Here is a 21,787-nt window from a genome sequence, read left to right on the forward strand (position 1 = left end):
TTGGCAGGATCAGAAAGGCAAAGTAAAACGCAATCGTCGGGATTACGATTGAAAGAAGCCACTAAGATAAATCTGTCACTTTCGGTACTTGGTAATGTTATAAGTGCCCTTGTGGATGGCAAAAGTACTCACATTCCTTATCGTAATTCGAAATTGACTCGTTTGCTGCAAGACTCACTTGGCGGCAACAGTAAAACAGTCATGTGTGCAAGCGTTAGCCCAGCCGATTCAAACTACGTTGAGACTATTTCAACTCTACGCTACGCATGTCGCGCCAAGAGTATCCAGAACTTGGCCCACATCAATGAGGAACCGAAGGATGCTCTTTTGCGTCGCTTCCAGGAGGAAATAATGGAATTGAAGCGTCAACTCGAGGAGGGAGTGTTCATCAATGGAATGGGAACTGATGAAGACGAGGAGGAAGAGGACGATGACGATGATATTGAATCCGACGAGGATAAAGAACAGGAACGAATGGAGAAGAAGGAAAAACATCGTAAAGAAAAGGCAAAAGAACGCAAGGAAAAGGCAGATGCCGAAAAAGAGCTACTGGAGAAGAAAGCAATGGAGAACGAGGAAGAAATTTGTCGGGCTAAGTATGAATATATATTTTGTCGTCATATAAAAATAATTAAAAATTATATATTTAAATTCCATTATTCAGGTCCGAGCAAGACCAGCTGCGCGCCAAGCTCTCTTCTCTGGAAAATAAGATTTTGGTTGGCGGTGAAAATCTATTGGAGAAAGCTCAAGCCCAGGAAGTTCTGCTGGAAAAGTCGATTGATGAGCTAGAGAGACGAACAAAAACAGAGCGTGAGCTCAAAGAAAATCTGCAGAAAATTGAAGCTGAACGCATTGACATTGAAGAACGCTACAGTTCGCTGCAGGAAGAATGTGTCGGAAAAACCAAAAAGCTGCAGCGAGTAATGTCTATGCTAATGAGCATAAAATCCGAACTAGCCGACCAACAGCAGGAGCAGCAACGTGAAAAAGAAGGAATATATGAAAATATTCGAAGTCTATCTCGCGAACTAGCACTGTGTGAGCTAGTTATCAACTCTTACATTCCCAAAGAATATCAGGTGAGTCATGTTTTCAATGTCAATCAACATCAGTGTAAATAATATCGCTTGCTTTCAGAATATGATTGAAAAATTCACCCACTGGAACGAGGACATCGGAGAATGGCAGTTGAAATGCGTTGCCTACACAGGCAACAATATGCGTAAAAATGTCGCCGAACCTAAAGTTAATACGAAAGAAACGGATTTGATAGATTTATCGCACGTGTACTTGAGCTATAATACTGATTCGGTCACGGAACCTATTCGAGCCAAAACTGCACGGCCTCGTACTTCGGGGATAGCGAGGCCAACCACGGCTCGAAAATATTATTAGAATCAAATGCATCATTCTCTAGAAACGCACAGTTGCAAGGTCCAAAGTATTGGCTCATGTTAGATTCTTATATTGATCAAGTGCACATTTGTTGTGAATTTGCCGTTGATTCTGTGTCGCTACTAAACTTTACATTTTAAGTTAACAAAGATATTATTTCTTGTGCAATTTTTCCTAGTCTACGTAGAAAAAATATTACTTACTTATTGCAAAGTTTTTTGTTTCATATATTATTCTTTAAGTTTTGTTTTCGGTACAGATTTGAAAAGTTTACACATAATTTGTATTTTTGTGCACATTGCGTTCAACGGTACAACGGAAAAAAAGATGGCTGATTTCATCACAAACACACTTAGTTTTTTTTTACAATATTCCCTAGTCACAACACAAAGAAAAAAAAATATCTCCACACCGCATCCACTAATGGGCAGATTAACTTTGTCTAGTTTTGTGCAGGCATTTGGCTTACGAACTCAAATACTCGATAGTGAACAAAATCTTTATGCTTACAATAAAAATAATCATTGGAAAATGACCACGTGTGTTTTTTTATTCCGATAAAATACTCGAAACTGTTCAATTGTAGTTAAATTTCAACATACATATAATTGTTTAAAAAACAGTACACTCGATAAGGCGTTTTAGAATCAATAAAAGTTTTGGTCATCGAAATAACATAACAGGACGATTTACGGCGTACATGTCAATTTATTCTTAAGAAATAAGAAAAATAGCATCAGTTATGTACAAATGCAATAAATTATCCTAATATCAAAATATCATCGTTTGCTACAGTCACTGCTTACATTACGTACTTGCTATTTTGTGAATGTTTAAAATTAATTTCACCAGTTCATAGTACACAGATCAACAATCTGCTGCATCAGAATGAATCAATATGATTTTCAATGTTTGTACCCTTCTTTTTTGCCAGATTAGGTATTAATCAGTAGTCAATTGCAGTAGTTATAATCACAATAGTTAACAAAATATAGATTAGGAGGAAACAAATGTATAAAATATCAGTCGTTTTGGAATCTCAGTTGTTGCGATCTTTGAAACTTATCCTAATTGGAGTTTTCGGTGCAAGCATGAACTGAAACTGCGTATCGAGGTCACTGCGGTATTCAATTTCGAAATGTTGGAGTATCTGGAAAGGCAAAATTAGTTACAACTGTATCGATTATCATGCGCTCTAGAAATACATCACCTTTGCTATCACGATGGTCAGCTCGATATCAACGATCTTGCTTCCCGGACACATCCTTCGTCCGATGCCGAATGGAAGCACCAAAGAAGCACCTGGTTCTTCTAGTTTGTAAACGTTCTGATTCTCGTCCGTCTGTTCAAGCCACCGCTCCGGTTGGAATCGATGGGCTTGCTTGAAGTTGTCTTCACTTTGGCACGCGATTTGTGTATGGCACAGGACCACTACCTGAAATTTTAAGGATGAGAATAATCTCTTCATTTTATGCTAAAGCGGGTGAATTTACCCCAGCATCCAGACGATATCCTGACAACACAAATTCTTGTTCCAGAATCCGAGCCAAGCACGGTGTGGTAGGTGATATTCTGTAGGATTCCTTGATACAGGCTTTTGTGAATGACGCACTGTACAAATCATTACTTGTAATGATTTCCGGGCTTTTGGGAAATTCGTCAGCTATTTTTCGTTGCATTTCAGGCTGATGACTAAGGTTGTATAGCAGGAAGCATAACGTGTTGGAAACCTGTAAGTATAAAATTTTGTGTGACAATACGTTCTGATGGAAAACAGTAAAGCCTTTAACTTACAGTTGCAATACTAGCGTGAATTAGATCAATGATTCCTGTAATCTTCTCTCGCTTATCCAGACTCTCTGTTTGAAGGATACTGAAGAATATTCCACGAACATCATCATCCGAGCAGTTGAGATTCTCTTGCTGTTCCAAGGTTTCGGAAACAATCTCGGCTATGATACTGAAAGCAGAAATAATGGGCTTTAATTTCAATTATCAATTTCAAGATAATTCATCAAAATTACTCATAAATTGTTTCCTCTCCTCGCACGTAGTCCCTGTACAGCTTTGTTGGGAAGTACTTCCATAGCTTCAGTTCGTAATAGCTGCGGCTTATGTATACGAAGTTCGATTTAACAGCCGTTGCCAGTTTCAAAAATTTCTCGTTGATTTGATTATCGTTGGCCAGGAAGCCCATCCGACGACCCAGGACAAAACAGCATATGACTGGAAAGAGAGCAGACAACAACATATTATTCAGATTTCGGATTCACATTTCATAAAACACATAATGTTAGCGATCTATTTAATTTAATTTAATTTAACTATCTCTGAAAACAGTAGGTAAACTCCTCGTTAAGTAAAGCGTGCTGAAAATAAAAATTCAGACTCAGATTTCAGAATCAAATGTTAAATTTAAGATTTATTTTTGTGGTCTTTTTTGCAATTGTGCATTTACTTAAACCATAGCTTACATCCTTATCCTATCATTACAAAATCATCAGATTCCAAATTCAGATTCAGATTCATTTTAACGTTTGAAAAAGTCCAAATTTAGTCAGCGATGTTTTCCAAATTCATTAAACCCATTGAATCAAATAGTAGCGCAAGACTTTGATTTCTGAATAACTAATGAATACGGAAATTGATTAAATTTTCAGGGAAGCTCGTAATGTAATGTATACGTGTGCAAAATTTGGTGACAATCTGCCAAGTGGGTTTTTGAGATAGCGTCCAATACAGAAGCTCATAGACAAAATTTTTTAGGCATCATCGAAAAAAATCCAGAACAGTCCTAGTAGGAGACCAAAAACAGCTGGAAATCAACTATCGACCAAAATTCATGTGGTAAATCGTATAAGGGGTCATAAGAGAGGATCCAACAGTTAGCCAAAATTGGAATAAAAGTGAAGATGATTGATTCCACAAGGTTAAGGAATGAGAAAGGTTTTATCAAGCGCAATCCGAAAATATCAATAGGGAGAGATAAAAATACATAAGTTTTTCTGGCTGGTTTGTCTAGCTGACTCATAAACAGACCTAACTTCATTTCCAAAAGGTAAAAAACTACCCACTGGAAAAATTGACAAAATACGAAGGTCAAATCGTGCGCAAAATATTCAGACCGCTAGCGGGGAGATATTTAAAAAAAATTCATATTGGACAGCAAAACGAACTCCTTAGCGGGCGCCTGGCAGGTTTTCAGCCTGTAACTTTCGTAGACAAGTCGCGCTTGGACGTTCGAAGCTGGCAAACGAGGTGCACAAAAATTAAAGTCGAAGAACTTCTTGATTGAACGCTGTCTCGAAAACCACTTGACAGAACGTCACAAAAAATTGCACATGTACACTAGACTGCCCCAAATTTGTATGGGAAATTCAAAACCTGTGAAATGTTATGCGCTGCAGGTTAAAATTGATCCTAGGCCTAGTACAAGATCTCATGCCAAATTTGGGCCAGATCGGATCACGTTTAGGGGTCGCTCAACGAGCCTGAAGTTTGTATGGGATTTTGAGACATTTTGTTCGGGTTAAACATGAAAAACCAGTTTTTCATCAATAACTTTGGTTCCCGTCGGCCGATTTCTTTCAAAAACGGGTTTTCTAAAAGCCTAAATTATGAAAAATATTTCATCCGAAAACTGGATTTCAATTAGAGTTAAGATAAAAAAGTTATAAGGCTTCAAAAATGGTTGAACTTTTTTAAGAATGGTATTCATCACTGTTAATGAGTCGAGGCGGTCGAGCAAATTGACGCCTCATTAACAGTGCTGAATACCACCGTTAAAAAAGTAAGCCCATTTTTGAAGCCTTATAACTTTTTTATCTTAACTTTTATCGAAATGCAGTCTTCGCATGAAATATTTTTCATAATTTAGGCTTTAAGAAAACTCGTTTTTAAAAGAAATCGGCCGACGGGAACCAAAGTTATTGATGAAAAACTGGTTTTTCATGTTTAACCCGAACAAAATGTCTCAAAATCCCATACAAACTTCAGGCTCGTTGAGCGACCCCTAAACGTGATCCGATCTGGCCCAAATTTGGCATGAGATCTTGTACTAGGCCAAGGATCAATATTAGCCTGCAGCGTATAACTTTTTCGAAAGTCGGGTTATTTGGGGCACTCTAATGTACACATAACATTACTTTAGCTGATTCACTGAAAATTTCGTCAATTTCCATCTATGAATCAAAAAGTTATTCACAAAACAAAGTTTTGCAATTTTTTTCGTATACATTTCTTAACAGTATTGCCAATTTTTTTTCAAAGATTCAAGAAACCTTGAATTGAAAAATTAGCATAAATGAGGCTTAGATGAAAAATCCGAATTGATGACTAATTTTCGTTTTTTTACAAAAAGTTTTAGTTGTTGTTTATGGTGATATCATAAATTATGAAATCTAGACCCCCATTTATAGGTATCTATCAACTCGGTGATTTACTAAGCTGTACATTCGTTTGTGCGTGTGTTTGTATTTTTTCACGAATTTTAAGCAAAACTTGACATAAAAATTTTGATGAATTTTTAATTGAAACATGAAGTTTCACTGGGATCCTATATGTGTGTGTTCATTTCTAAAAGAAAATTAACTATTCATCATGATGAGGATTTTTTCTCTAAACAACTTCCAAAAATGAGGAAATATTTTCAAGCAATCAATAAAATTCACTATTTCTTATGAATAACGTCCTCATCATGGCTACAAGAGAGGTGATAAATAAGTTAGAAAAAAATTCAGCTCTAGGAATCTGTAATAGCAAAAAGATTGATGAACCTCAATCTATAAAAATGTTTCTTTATGAAAAATGGTATCCATCAACCAAATTTAAAAAAAATAGAAAGGAGAAAAACAAAGAACCCATCTACGTCTTCCAGTACATTAGCCTAAAATATAGCTAGTTCCTTCAACCGTTTGATGATGATGATCACTATATTTATAGAGTGAAATGTGAGTAAGTGAAATATATAAAAAAAATATGATTGAATAAATCAAGCATTCAAGCATGAAGAGACGAAAAAATTTAGGCAGGCAACCAAAAGTTAGGATAACATTCCTCTGTCAAGTTTGATCAGCTTAATCTAGTATGCTAATACGACTTCTTTTCAGCTCAAATTTTAGGTAGTTAAACGAACTTTGAAGTTAACTAAAAGTTCACAGCTAAACAACTTCTAAACAACTTTAAAAAACACTTTTAATGACCATTACAAAGAATCACAAAAAAAACTTTTTTCATTTCTCCATATTTGAATGCTTGATTTTATTCATTCATATTTCATACTTATGTACTTACTCACATTTCAATTACAATGTTCTCACCATATCTTGAACCCGGGCTCACTGCTTGAAAATCATGCCACATACTTGCTGATCTATAAGCACATCATGAGAAGACATAGATTTTACTCAATGTGATGATTTTGTACTACGGGGATTTTTCTAAGGACTATTGAGCTGTATAACAAGACTTGCAACCCTCTGATAGCTACTTTATGTTGAAAAATGAGAAGAACACAACAAGTAGTTGTTTTTTTCCATACCAACTACAAATTTCCGAAATAGTTGAAACCGAATAAAAAAAAGTACTCTAAAGTTTGTTTTGAATATTGGCTGAACTTGATTAACAATGAAGGTCCACGTACTTTGCTTGTGAGAATTCCTAAAAACTATAAATGTTGCACAGCTTTTAATATTGTACAAGTTGTACGGATAAGAAACAAGCGAGATTCAGCGATTTTAAGCGAAGAGTGTTAAATTGAAACTTTAGAGCACTAAAAGGTGTTTTTTTTTGTCAAGGACTTCAGGGAGCGATTCATGGATTCATTGGGAGTCAAATACCATTTTTTCAAGCTTCATATTTCAACCTTCCAATCTTATATCCATATAGACACTTAAGGACGGCTTAGGGTTAAAATGCACATCGTTCTGTGTATTGAAACATGAAGTCTTCCGAGAAAATTAAAAAGGCAGGAAAAAAAGGCTCATATCAAAAATCAGGAAAAACAGAGGCTCGGATGGATGGGCCTAAATAAATCAGGCACATTGACAACCCTGCTCCTCATACATAACACAAGTCAACCAAATAAATCTTTTTCCAAGGTGCAATGAATTTTAGAGCTAGTGAAAAACTAGTCTTAAATTTACTGTGACACTGAGTCTTAAATTCTGTTTCTAACATTTGTTGCTTTTGAGATTCAAAGGTTAATTTTTAAAAGTTGACTTTTGTTTATATAAAAATTTGCAAAATTTGAAAATACCATTGGATATGATCAAATATTAAAATGAAGGCTTTAATCTATGAATAACATTCTTCAAGACCGCTAGAAATTTTAAAAGAACTTAAAACCTTAAGAATTCTCGATAAGCTATTGTTTAAATATAATGCAGTTTAACTTAGGCTTACCCAAGGATTGAAAAACTCATTCAAACGAGCGACTGAGCCTGCATCGCTCCGATTTTTGCTCATAAAAATGCCCTTCAACGCGAATGAGGTGTGAGCGAGAATCTCCTGTTCTCACGAATCAAGCCCGACCAAAACGAAAACACGACCAAGGATCCTGATTCCTTTTTGCCTTGCTTCCTTCTCCGCACACAAAATCTAGCATCAACCCGACGATTGCATAGCAGCGAGCCGATTCATGAAACTTTTTACCAACCCGCTCATGAGCCGTGTTAATAATGGTATTATTCTTTCCCGTGGAAAAATGTTCGTCCCTTTGCAAAGCTTGAGCTTGAACAAACACGAACAGCAACAAAGATGACGCCAAGCCGTGTTGGCTGTAAACACGCGTTGGCCAAAAAGAATGGAAAATAAGAAGAACAGTGTGCATACGGCCGGCACATCCAATCCAATTTGGTGATGTTATTATTCTTTTCAGGCAAATATGCCGAGCCAAAAGAATTGCTTTACTTCTTGCTAGTGCTGTTATTATTGCTTCCTACGAAAGAATGTGCGTCACTTTTTGAAGCTACGAGCTTGAAGGAACATCAATAACATCAACAGCAACAGTGTGCACTTGTGTAGGCCAAGCCAATCTTTAAACGATCGGTGCCCGGACGGTAGGTACGGACGGTTTGTCTCTGAGAAGGACGAGCCGAAAGATTCCTTTTTCTTTTTTTCTTCCTACTTTTTTCTTCTGAACTGGCGTACTTCCTTCCCTAAACAGACAGCAAGCTCGGTATAAAAATTCTCATGAAGCAAATTCGAGTCTCTCGTGATCCCGTTTCTCAGACTCGCTCATGAATGTTTTTCAATACGAGCAACATAGAAACCGCCGTCGTAGAATCGTTTTTGTTGCTGTTCGTGATTGTATTGAACACAAACGAATAGCGAGCCGGCGGCCCCGGCGGCGAAGCATTTTCGTGTGCGTTTCGAGGAGTGAGCGATTTTTATAGTCCCGCTTACCAGATATTTTAAGAAAAAAAAGGGACATTTCACGACAGGACATCGTCGAAAAAGGGGGGCATTTTAGAAACTTCCAAAAACCCTAATTTTTATGACCATTGCTATGAATATGTATATTTTTCTTCTGCAAAAATAGTTCATAGAAAGTAAAAAAAAATGTTCACAAAATTGAATTTTCAAGAAAACTTCCATTTTTGTTTACTACGAATACTGAAAACGAAAATGTTGTAGGAAGTTCAGAGTAATTTAAAAGCCGAAATAAGAAGATAGTTTTTAAATTTTTCAATAGCCGCTTTTGATCATCCCCCAAGTTTATTTAATTTAACTCATCCATCCTTTCATTTTTTTATTGAAAATGTTTTTTTTTCGCTTGGAAGTCCTGTTCTATTCTATCCGAAATTAGATTTTTTTTCCTTAAGTCTTCAAGGGATTCTGTTAGGATTCCGGAGACACACCTGAGGCAATCATCATTTGGAAGCAGCTTAAAGAATATTTTCTTCAATCGAAAACATTAACATCGCTAGAACGTTCTCAAAGAATGCTTAACTAAACCAGATTGTTGTGGTGATACTAAGATAAGCTTGCAAGGTTTTCAGGTTTTACCCGGACTTGCCGGATATTTGACAAAAAATTTAGGAAAAATTCGGTCCAGCCTGGTTGTCTGGATTTCGTAGAAAAAAGCCTGGATTTTGCACAGATTTATTCACTTTATTTCTCAAGTTAAACAAAACAAAATTAAATTGAGTTATTAAGATTTTTTTCTTATTTTTGCGTCAAAAAAAATTTTTTTTCTAGTAAGTTTCATCTTAAAAATTATAAAAAATTATGACATTGATGAAAAAATATATTTTCAAGTGTATTTCTTTTGATTTTTATTGAATAACAACACGGTTTCGATCAATTTTGCCCTGATATTGCCTGGATTTTGAGCTGAAAATTTTAAAATCCAATGCCTGGATTTTGTCAGGTTTTTTTTTAAATAAATTTGCCCACATTCGTCCTGTCCGGATATGTCTGGACAAAATGTGTGGCAACCTCAAATGCTCAGAATTAAACAAGTTATTTAATCTTGTCTTATTATAAAGTTTGAAAAAATGCCGATAATTTTGAGAAAAAAAATCAAAATGAAAATTTTATTTGAATGATTTTCTGTGCTGAACCAATGAATTTAAATTGAGGCTTTTTTACCCTTATCGATAAATGCCATAATCTTTAAGAAAGAGTATTTCTAATGTGTAAATCAAAGATGAATAAAAGAAGAATAGAAAAAAATTACAGGAGTTGAAATTGATCGAGGAGAGATTTTATAAGAAGCGTTTTCATCAAGCACGTACCAACTATTTTGAAGTGGATGAATCGGAGAGGGTTGAGTTTACCACAAAAGTTTTCTCAGAAAAAAGCGAGACATTTTGAGAAAAAAAGCGGGACGGCGGAACATTTTCTAGAAAAGCGGGACATGTCCCGCTTTTGCGGAACGGATGGCAACTCTAGTTTAACTGGTTGAACAAATAGAAATCTTTAATATTAAACACACAAAAACGTCTATCGGTGATGACAGAAATAGTTATAACTTTATATAATGAATTTTCTCAAAATTGCAAAATTCCTTTTTAACGCATTGTACTTATCTCTGAATATATTACATGACAGTAAAATATGAATTCCGGATTGTATGGAATATAAAAAAAATCGATTCAAAATCAGTTTTTGTTCTATTGTTAGGTTATCAGTTACCACTAATTGATTTTATTCAAAACAAATTAGTTTTTAAATTTCAAATCTAAAACCTCAGAGGTTATGGACAAAATATTCGAATACAGAACGTTAACAATTTGATTTTGATTATGATTCTATGACATTATGTTCTTTGAGAAAGAATATTTAAGAATTGAAAGATTATAGACGGATAGAAAATTAGAATAAGGTGAAAGATTTTTAAATGAGTGGAAGGGTAATTTTAACTTGAAAAACTTTTCATCACATTTCATCTTTTTGTTCCTCATGGGCTTACTACCTTGCAGTGGTAGATACAATACAGATAGAATTGTAGCTACGACCACACAATAGTAGGCCTAGCGTGGTTCGCCCCACAAGTTGAAAATTCGCAGTGCGAACGAACAAAAAGATGAAATTTGATCGCTCAGAAAAGCTCCAAATACAACCGAGACACATTTATCGATAGAAAAATGTACAAATAAAATTACCCTTCCGCTCATTTTCAACATCTTGCACCTTATTCTTATCTGATATCCGTCTATAATCTTTCAATTCTTCAATATCCTTTCTCAAAAAATATAAAATTTCACCGATATAGCCGATAAAATAATTTCATAAAATAAACTTACGGTGATTAACTCTTCATTTAAAAGATTATGATTACAATTTTTTTTTAGAAAAATCAGTACTCACATTCCAACGCAAAGGTATTCGTATAATCCTGGAAATCCCTGATATCACCATTGGCATCGCGTTTGTTGCGAATCAGTTCCACAAACTCATCACAGATTTGGTTCATCGTTGGAAGGAATGCTTGTAGTATTTTTCTTGACATTATGGCAGAAGTAAGCTTCACTCGGTGATCATGCCATTGTGGCCCTTGCCTAAAAGAGAGAAAAAAATACAGCCTCACCAAAAGCTGATAATTTTCGTTATCACATTTGAACCGTACAAATTAACGATCCCCACGCTGGCAAAACGATCCGGTCGGCTTTGGCGATAAGCTGCAATGATCTCTGTCGGTGGACGAAACGGATATTTACTAGGAAACCTTAGCACCTTCTCCATATCCTCTCGGTCAAACAGATGAACTACAGGAACCTGATCCTGTTCTAGCACAATTTTCCCATATCGTCGGTTCAGATCAGCAAACGCCTCATGTTGTTTGTTGAGTTTATAACGACCGGTCATGTAGGTCCATTTGGTACCGATCAGCGGAAGCCGTTTAGGTCCCGGAATGTCCCACACTCTTCCCACTTGGTCCGGTCTTGGAGTTCGTGGCTTTTCATTTGTGTGACCGAGATGCACCAGGAAACCTTTGATTGCTTCTAGTATCTTACGAGGTTTGGGATTGTAGGAAAGCAGCATACACGCGGTAACGAATACGTAGAACAGTATGATAGCTATCGACATCGTCTGGTCTGGTGATGTGAAAATATCTGTGAATGAAATGGAAAACGAAAATGCACGCTATAAGAAACTTAGAAATGTCTGCATAAGTTTAGGCGTTTTATTTACAGCTAACTGTGGGTGGCCGAAGCTGTTCGAACCACGTTGTACCGGATTTGGCGGGAAAATTGAAAGGTAGGTTATACTTTATTTTCTAATATGACTTGTAAACATTCATTAATTATGAAGTTTTTTTTTTTTTGAAAAGTTTTTATCAATGAAGCGAACAAATTGAGACCAAATGAGGCATTAGTAGAAGTTTAGAAGAAAGATTTATTTTACACCGATCATTAAAAGATTTTATTTTTAACGCAGATCTTCAGCGCAGCATGATACACTGAATAATTATGTTATGGCGAAACATATCCTGACTTTTTCCGAAGCAAGTTCGAAAATGATGCGAAACAAGATTAAACATTAATTAAACAGCACAAATATGGAAAGAACATGTGACAGAAAGTTACAAAATTCAATATATCAACTTTAGCTTATTACTATATTAAGATGTTAAAAACCGGAACGAAAACAAACGGATTTTTTTTCTGAGCAAGGTTGTCTATTGCAGACGACTGTTCTGAGATCCTTTTGCATGGTGTGTCTTTCTCAGAATTTTGACATTTTTTTTTTTCTGTTGAACGTCGTTCAATCCTGTGAAATATTGCGAGTCAAGATGATTTCTTGCCGCTAGCCCAAATGCGGTTCCAACAATGAAAAAAAAAAATTAAAACCCTAGAATAGCTGCAATCAAGTTTTTAGCCCATCTTTGTCAGCAGAACCTGTTCTAGACGATAGAAGTTGCGAAACAAACGATTCATCTAACACAATTGGTTTCTGAAAGCGGAGCTTTTTGACATTTTATTTGGGATTTGTACTTTTTTTCGCCTTTTCCTTTGAAATCGGATATTTTAAGAAGATTAAAGAATGTTTGATTCATTGATGGTGATGTTGGATGAGGTCTCACTCGTTAATTTATGACCTTCTTTTGATACCTCCAATTTTAAATTTATAGAAAAATATTTATTTAATAATATTAAATTTATGCAAATTTAAATTGTGGTTCTTAAAACCTTTTTTTAATATTTTTTTTTAATTTCATTTTTTTATGATGACTGATTTCAGTTCTCAGTGGAGATTTTGTACTCTTTTTTTTCATGAGTGAGTTTTAATTTCTTGGAACTAAAATGTAATAATCAGTTATTAAAAATTTTCAGATTTTCTTGATTTCATATGGATTGATTTTAGTTTTTATGCTGTTTTAAATTTTAAGTTTCAACCGAATTTGCTCAAATTTTGAAGATTGTTCTCATACAGGATATGTCAACGAGCTCCAAAAATTCTTCAAAAACAGGTTAGAGTAGATTGTATGTGTCTAATAGTTGCACACGTAAATGGGATGTAAAGTTTTCTAATGGTTGCACATCTAATAAGTACTTGAAAGGCTCAGCTACCATGTGGGCTAGGGATCTGATATTTGGTGTAGAAGCTTAATTCGAAAGCTTATAAGCAGTTAAAATGCTATCCTATTTGAAGAAGTTGCATTTTAAAGGGGGTCGTCAAATTAAACCATACACTATTCGATAATATTTTTTCTTAAATCAATGCGAACGTTGTTGAATTGGCATGTTATGTTAAATGTAGTGATTATTTGTTCATTTGCATAGAATTGTGTGCATTTGAAAAAAATATCATCATGACAAATAACCACATTTTTAAGTTGGGAAAGATATTGTCCATTAAAATCGTAAAGTTATAGTTTAGTTATTAGGATTTTTTTGTTTCAAGGCATCTTGAAAAATTATTTTCCCAAAATTAGAATTTCTAATTTTTGCACCAGTGTCTCCTGATCATATCCTTTTATACATCCCTAGAAAGATGCTAGGATGCAGAGGTGACTTTGGTCCTAATGTACAAATTAGTTCTTTCATCCCTTTTCTCTCTTTTTTAATCTATCTATTGACTACTAGGACGTGGCCGGCGCCGTTATTGATGCTAAAAGAGAGAGCATCAGTTTTGTAAAATGAGAATGAGAAACCACAAGCATCATTCTTGTGACCTTTGAGCAAAATTGATGTCCTCGGTCAATCACAGAGTAGCAACCATTGGCGATGAGGAATTCGTTCTACTGAGCTAAGCCTACGATCATGGTTTTCGAAATGCATTCATTGTTAAAAAGGGACAAAAATGATATCATTCATTAACAATAAAAATGTTTGCAATGCATATTATTTTGTGAAAATTGATAATACAGCATTTCGGGCTCAATCATATGTGTATGTGAGTAGTCAATCAAGCAAAGCTTAGCTAATAAGTATTGCTAATTTTTGCACCATTCTAGAGTTGGGACTTTTCCCTTTAATTTGAGTCCAAATTTGAAATAATCCATCGTGGGGTCAGAATTTTTGTTTTAAGATTTTTTTTATCAAGTTAACAGTTTATTCGGAGGCAAAATCATACTTAACACTGTTAAAACGCTTGTCTTACCTTTAGCGTTATTCCAACCTCATATGTTATTAAAATTACTAAAATAGCATATAGCTACAAAAGTGGAGGCGATATATCTACAATGACAAGATATTAACGATTCGATTTCCCCAAAATAAGCAAAATATACGATTTTAAGTAATTTGAGTAAAACGAAAAAAAAAGAATTTTCCCCGACCTCGAATTGAACTCCAGTCCTCCGAGTTGGTGGCTGTCCGGTATCTTGCCACGATGCCAACTCATCAGTTGATATTATTCGCGCTATAGCTCTATATGTAAGATTTTCTGTTCACGAACCGGTCAAAGAAAGAAAGAAGGAAGGATCGCCCATTCATCGTAAATCAGTTCACTCAAATCGTAAATGTCGAATTAGCATATTCTAAACTATTTGGCGACATATTTACGAATTGACTAAACTGCTATCCGATTCAACTTTTTTGGGCAAAGCTTGTCGTAAATGAATGATAGAAAATCACTCAATACCAACTTGTTTACGATGGTTTTCGAAAATGTCTTAATATTCGATTTGGATTATCATTTCTATTATGATTTCATGTAAGCTGGGTAAGATCTAATAGAAAAATTCCCTGGCTACAAATTTACAGACTTTACAACTTTACGTTACAGACATAAAAGTAATAAAATTTGAAAGAAAAGAGTAGTAGGTAATGTCGTAAAAATTTCATATGAAATAATCAAATAAAACTTCTCATCGCTGACTGTACCATGGCCAGAAATAGTATCCTGACGCCTTTCAAGGGTGATTAAATTTTCATAAAGGTTCATCGACATAAAAAAAGTCAATCTGTTATATATATTCGACCTGAATAATCTGAAGTAGAGAGCATTTTATCATGAAAAAATTCTCTCGCTTTTATTGAAAATTTAGGAGAAAATTTGTTTTTTAAGGGGGGGGGGGGGTAGGGTCTAACACTTTCAAAAAATCGATTTTTTTATTTTTTTATTTTCTTATTGTAAAACATTTCAAGAATGTTGTGTCAAATTTTCAAGTCAATTGAAGCAAAACTGTAGAAATAATAGGCCTTTATCTCCTCCTATCTGATACTGCAAGAAAGCAAGAGCAGAAACTTCAAACGCGTTTTTCTCGAAAGCACATTTTTAAAGTCCGTGGACATCGTCATTTGAAAACTACTTATCCGATTCTTTTCAAATTTGGAACATATTTTCTACATATAAAATACCAGACCCCAACGTTTTCCTTTTTTTTTTTACTTTGGGGAGATTTTCCAGATCAAAAATGGCGGATTTTTTCGTGAAAAATCGTAGTTTTTACTTCAAACAACCACACAAATTTCATAAAAAAAATTTAAGTTAAATAAAGACGTTGGGGTCCAGAAAAACATCTATTAAAAATATTTTGCTCTGAATTTTTGACTTCAGATGATTCTGTGCTGAGATACAGTGTCCACCGCAAATCCTGTTTTCTAAAAGGCATTTTTCAATATTTTTCTACGAAAAAAAATACTAAATGTTCTTTTAACAATGCTTTGTATAATGCAAAAAAATTGAATACATTTGTTTGAACGATAGCTCTAGAAAAAAAATCGTGAAAATGGTGTTTTTTTTAACCCGTTAGACCCTACCCCCCCCCCCCCCCCACTTTGCAAGCAAAAATATTCTTGGAAAAATTTTGTCACCAAACCCCCCCCCCCTGTGAGGCAGTTCTTCCTTACTACGGCCCTGATAGAACATAATGTCTTTAATTGAAGTTTTTTATCAAATAGAAGAAGGGGAACTTAGATCTCAACAATTTTTCAGATGTTTATTTCAATAAAATTAGGTATTGAAAATATTTTCTAAATTCACTTTTAGTTGATTGACTCAACAGATTTTTTTGCCAAGTTTTAATTTGTTTTTTTTTAAGTTTTGCGTTTGTTTAAATTAACGAAAATCTGTGTTCTTCAAATTTTCTAGATAAAACTATAAACGAGGGTTGTTATCTGGAAGTATTAGATAAGGAACACTGCAACTATTTGTATGAAAATTTATGTATTTATGTTTTTTTCCCGGAATACCATAATCTTATTTTCATGATAACAAAATATAACACCACTCCTCAGAGCTGATCATGTCATGAACAGAATTTATTTCAGTGGCTTCGCTTAATGCTTAATATATGGAGTTTACTACATCAATTTGCTTAGATATTACAAAGCATAGAATGAGTAAATTTTCAAGTAAAGGAGGAGCCACGATTTTTTCATAAAAAACGCCATGCATTTTACTTTAGATAATCCTGATCAATTTTGTGTAAAACCTTAACTTGTAGCTAGGGAATTTTCCTATTAAACTATGTTATTGGCATATTATGGAGTTAGAACACCGCTAAAGGTAAGACAAGTGTTTAACAGTTGTTAGTACCTATGATTTTGTCTAAACAAAAACATTTAAATGGTTAAAAAAAGTCTTCAAAAATGCTAATGCTAATATTCGATAAATTTAATTTGCCTTATCAGAGACACCGTGAGAGGTTTTACAGAACAATCTTCAAAAAAAAAGTGAAAAAAAGAGTCCTTTAAAGTCAAAGCAATTTAAGTGCTAAGAGGCTGCGAATCACACATATTTTTTTAGAGCTAATTAAACTCAAAACTTTAATTTCCAAGTATCAATTCAGGAAAATATGTCTGAATGTTGAATTTTCTTATTAAAGATTAAGATATGAAGAAATGTTCGCCATCATTAACTTAAAATTAATAAATTTTCATAAAAGGAATAAAATGTCGTCAAACTGTTGCAAATTTTTACAGGAGTACCAAATTTGTTACTTTGAAAATAGAGAACAAATAATTATAACAGCTGTAGACCCACGTTCACCAATCAAATTTTGAAGATAAAATCATTAATTAGATACTTGTTTTACCGAGAACTTGTATTTTCAATAACTAAACACACATTCTTGGGGTCAGGTCATGAATTGTGCCCGCTGAGTTTTCGACCGAGATATCCAAATTGATATGGAAATAGGATAAACAGAATAAAATATGGAAAATAAGGACATTTAGTAGGACAAATCATCAAAATGCTGAGCTTTTTTAGATCAAAACAAGGACAACAGAACATATTCTCGATTTAGAACTGATTTTTTTTGAGTTACATGCAGATTTCCCAAAATTTTTATATGAAATATTGATAAATGATTAATTTCGTAAATTAAAGAGTACCTACCTAATTTAAAAAAAAATCTGGTACGAACGTGTATTAAAAAAAGTTAACATTCTCAGTATTTTCGTTTAATGAATGTAATGGTTATTTTTCTCATGGTCTCCTTTTTTATCAAGCATATCTTTAGTTTATTAGTGCTTTTATAAAAAAGCATTTTTACAATGATCAAGTATTCGAACTTCATTGTTTTTTGTAAGTAAATGTTGTTATTTTCGAAAGATTTGCATATTATGAACCCACCAATCCCTGACTTTTCACGACATCGCAAAACTATGCTAGAGTTTGAGTTCAGCTATCGTTTTCAATTTTGAATGATGAACGACTTGAGTATATTCTTGCAAAATAAACACAAAGCTTGAGTATTCAGACTTTCAATGGCTAAAATAAGTTGCGCCTTTATGAATTGAATTAACTTAGTAAGAAATAGGTGATATAATAGGGTTGCCATCCGTCCTGCAAAAGCGAGACATGTGGTAGACTCATCACTCTCCGATTCTATTACTTCCGTGCTTGATGAAAACGATTCTTATAAAATTCCTCCTCGATCAACTCCTGTGATTTTTTTCTAATCTTCTTTTATCCATTTATGATTTTGAAATTTAGAAATGTTCTTACTAAGAGTACATGATATTCAACAATAAGGTTGTAAAAATTAAAAAGGTAACACTTTTATGAAGTTTCACTGACTTACACTGGAAAGATCTAAATTTAGCCTAAATTTAAATTCATTAGTTCAACACCGAAGATTATTCAAATATGATATTTTTTGAGTGTTTTCCTCAAAATTAGCAGCAAATTTGCAAAGTTTAAAAAAGATAAGATTAAATTACTCGTTCAGTTCATACCATTCATGGTTGTCAAAATATTTTCCAGACATATCAGGACCGGGTGAATCCATTCAATTTTATCTTAAGCCCTGGCATTATCCGGGCATCGGATTTCAAAATTTTTAACCAATAATGTTTGCAAATTTGGTCAAAACCACGGAATTATTGAATTAAAAATCAAAAAACAATACATTCGAAAATATTTTTTCAAATCAAAACACATAAGCAGATTTTAAATCGTACTTTAGACTTCCGGAAAACTGTTCATGATTATTGAAAATAAACTTGCCAAAAAAATCGTTTTTGGATGCGAAAAAAAATTATAATCCGGAAAATTTAATCTGGAAACCTGGCAAAATCCGGACATCTGATTCCAAATTTTTTTATTATTGAAAATAAACTTGCCAAAAAAATCGTTTTTGGATGCGAAAAAAAATTATAATCCGGAAAATTTAATCTGGAAACCTGGCAAAATCCGGACATCTGATTCCAAATTTTTCACCCAATATCCGGGCGAATTTGGAATTATTTTATTATAAATAAAAGAAACAATATATTTGAAAATATTTTTTTAACATCAAAACACAGAAGCATATTTTAAATCTTATTTTAGCCTTTCTAAAAATTGTTCCTGATAATTTGGATAAAACATGCTCAAAAAATCATTTTTGGAAGTAAAATAAATATAATAACTCAATTTAAGTTTTATTAAGTTTAGTTCAGTTTTGGAAATAAAGTGAATCAATGAAGAAAATATTTTTCAGATGTTTTTCCGGAACCCTAGCAGAATCCCTTGAATAAAAAGCTTATAAAGTCAAATTCCGGATAAAATAGAACAGGACTACCGAGCGAAAAAAAAACATTGTTCAATCAATCAATGAATGAATCGACGAGTTCAAATAAATGAACTTGGTAGATGATCAAAAACGGCTGTTTAAAAATATAAAAGCTTTCTTCAAACTTCAGATTTTAAATTACTTTGAACTACAACATTTTTCGACTCAAGGGTTCGCAGTTTACAAAGATGGAAGTTTTCTTGAGAATTTGATTTCTTAAACAAATTTCATTTATCTATATTTTATTACTTTCTATGAACTATTTTAGCTGAAGGAAAAACACATATGAATAGGAATGGTCATAAAAATAAGGTTTTAAGAGTTTCTAAAATGTCCTGCTTTTTTTGCGATGTCCCGCTTTTTTTCGCGAAATGTCCCGCTTTTTTTGGAAGTATCTGGTAAGCCTATCATAAGGAATATTAGCAGCAGGTGTTTAAACAATTTTGGCTGGTCCTTAGAAAATATGACAAGAAAAAATCGATGAAACGAAGAATTTTCCATAACCCTGTGTTCTCAGTCTTACAACATTTTGTTTATTAAAATCGAAGTCGAAATACCTATACCTCTCGTAACAACATACGAAAAAATAGGAACTTTAGGGTCAAAAGTAGGATGGAAGGGCTAATGGTCAAAAGGTAGGTCAAGTTTACTAAAGTAGGACGTCTTGGAAAAGTTTTCAAGTATACATTAACATTCTCGAAATAACTGTTTTTCGTTCCCAAAAGCTTTCGTTTTGTTTCTCATTTCTCAGAAACATCAAATCATCAGTGAATTAGAAAATAATGCTGCAGCTCCTATAGTAGCGTTAATTTGTCAAACGGGCCCAAAAGAAACCACAACACGTTAGTAACTTTGAGAATGTGAATTTAAGTCATTCCAATAATTATGAATCACATAAAATAGCTTCCAAATTCTTCCTCAACAGGCAAAAGTGTTTATAAGGTTCACAAAACACTTGACTGGAAATAATACTTACGTACAACTTGCAATATGGAATCACGACGATATCAGTTGATTCACTTATCTTCAATTGTGTAGTCAAAATTTCACCGGTTCTATTTAACTTTCTTATCGCAGTACACTTTTCTTGTTTAATGTACACTAAACTAAATATTTATCTTTAAAAAAACAAAACGTTTGAAAAGGTATATCCAGCCAGAATGTTTTCGCTTCTCCATCCAGCGTAAAACTATAGGTAAACAAACATGAGCCCAAAATAGCAAGATCACAGTCACAAAAGCCGATTGCGTAAACGTGTCGAAACGTGTTTGACATATCGGTTACCGTTGTAGGATGCACCCAAAGTGATCACACGCGCCTTTTATCAGCTAATACCGGCTATCAGTACACAACAAGCACGGCAACATCGTTGTCGTCGTCGTCGGCAGCACAAAATCAGCTGTGGGAAAACGTAATAATTTCATTTTCTATCTCGCGATTACACTTGCACTTTCATTCGGAAGCTTCTCATCATTCCACAATACGTATAATAAATTACTCAAGAAAGTGGCCCGGTGGGAATGCCGGGAGCGCAGCAAAAACGATCTTCACGCCATAACCGGAGGCAGCAAAGATGGGCAGCCCGGGTCGAATGATGGGCGATGAATCGTACATGTACAAGAATCACACAATCTTCTCTCACCTCCACCACATTCCTCTTCTATGGTAACGTTTGCCATCGTCATGGGGCGAAAGTAAGCACGTGTTGAATACTACACCGTTTACTTTAAATAACGGTTGAAACCTTAGGGGCCGTCCATAAATGATGTCACGCGTTAGGGGGGGAGAGGGGATTTCGATTTTTGTGAAAATTTGTGACATTGGGGGAGGGGGGGGGGTCAGGTTGAACGTGACATCACATATTGTTACAAAAATGGCAAAACAATAACAAATTTTGTTATCCTTAAATTCAATAAAATTATACTACGTAAACTTTATGAGCATAAGAAAGTTCACAAGAACACTTCCACTGCAACACTTAGGAAAGTCCGCCACTAAAATTGTGGCAAAACGTGTACAGGAATGCTAGGCTATTCTAACCTCTGGAGAAGATTTAGATTGCGACTTGATTGAGAAGAGTAATTAGATTTGAATGGTTTCTCAGGCATCGTCGCTGATGCTGCAGCTACTGCCTCGAATTTTTTTTAAAGACATACACCGTCTTAGCCGATTTAGACTTTACAGACTGAATAAATGACGTGGACAACTAAAGGTTAACATTTAACACCCAGATCCCGGTTAACAGATGGGAATCGAACCCATGCCGTCAGTGGATCAGCGGTTACCGTCTTACCACGCTAACCACTTGACCATTGAGACTTTCCCGGTCATTGATATGGAAGGTCATCAACATAGTCTTTGGACTAATGATTTAAATATTTAAATGTGTTTAACGCAATGATTGAAGGCTGGTTAAAAATTAGTAACCTTTTTATCAATTCTTTGATTAAAACTGATAAATTTGAAATAAATATACATTTTTAATCAAATTTC

The 21,787-nt window shown here is 34.3% G+C and overlaps 2 protein-coding genes across 3 annotated transcripts; one reads left to right on the forward strand and one right to left on the reverse strand.

Annotated features, from left to right (window-relative positions):
• Window positions 1-3: 3 nt before the first annotated feature.
• LOC129760585 (kinesin-like protein KIF3A) lies at window positions 4-1,933 on the forward strand (the record flags this gene model as incomplete). The annotated part of the gene is made up of 3 exons (XM_055758243.1): window positions 4-596; window positions 665-1,082; window positions 1,141-1,933. Coding segments are annotated over 3 exons (1,269 nt in total), but the record flags the coding sequence as incomplete, so codon positions are not given.
• Window positions 1,934-2,096: 163 nt separating this feature from the next.
• On the reverse strand, window positions 2,097-20,702 carry LOC129760584 (ecdysone 20-monooxygenase). Of its 2 annotated transcripts, none has more exons than XM_055758240.1 (8): window positions 20,271-20,702; window positions 11,471-11,957; window positions 11,212-11,402; window positions 3,423-3,624; window positions 3,193-3,358; window positions 2,892-3,128; window positions 2,609-2,833; window positions 2,097-2,548 (listed from the first exon to the last, which is right to left on the reverse strand). In XM_055758240.1, the coding sequence occupies exons 2-8, from the start codon at window positions 11,929-11,931 to the stop codon at window positions 2,438-2,440; spliced, it is 1,593 nt and encodes a 530-aa protein (XP_055614215.1). In that variant the 5' UTR covers window positions 11,932-11,957; window positions 20,271-20,702; the 3' UTR covers window positions 2,097-2,437. The 2 variants fall into 2 exon arrangements, with proteins under 2 accessions (XP_055614215.1, XP_055614217.1); XM_055758242.1 differs by having other exon boundaries at window positions 20,579-20,684.
• Between the last annotated feature and the right edge of the window lie 1,085 nt (window positions 20,703-21,787).

The sequence above is a fragment of the Uranotaenia lowii genome, unplaced genomic scaffold, assembly GCF_029784155.1.
Source record: "Uranotaenia lowii strain MFRU-FL unplaced genomic scaffold, ASM2978415v1 HiC_scaffold_669, whole genome shotgun sequence".
Lineage (NCBI taxonomy): Eukaryota > Metazoa > Arthropoda > Insecta > Diptera > Culicidae > Uranotaenia > Uranotaenia lowii.

Excerpts from the sequence above, each read along its gene's own strand:
- LOC129760584 (XM_055758240.1), bottom strand. The coding sequence starts at position 11,931 with ATGTCGATAGCTATCATACTGTTCTACGTATTCGTTACCGCGTGTATG. Across the intron at positions 3,625-11,211 it reads GAATACCTTTGCGTTGGAAT|TCATATGCTGTTTTGTCCTG; the intron begins GTGAGTACTGAT and ends CTCTCTTTCCAG. Across the intron at positions 2,549-2,608 it reads TGACCATCGTGATAGCAAAG|ATACTCCAACATTTCGAAAT; the intron begins GTGATGTATTTC and ends TTGCCTTTCCAG.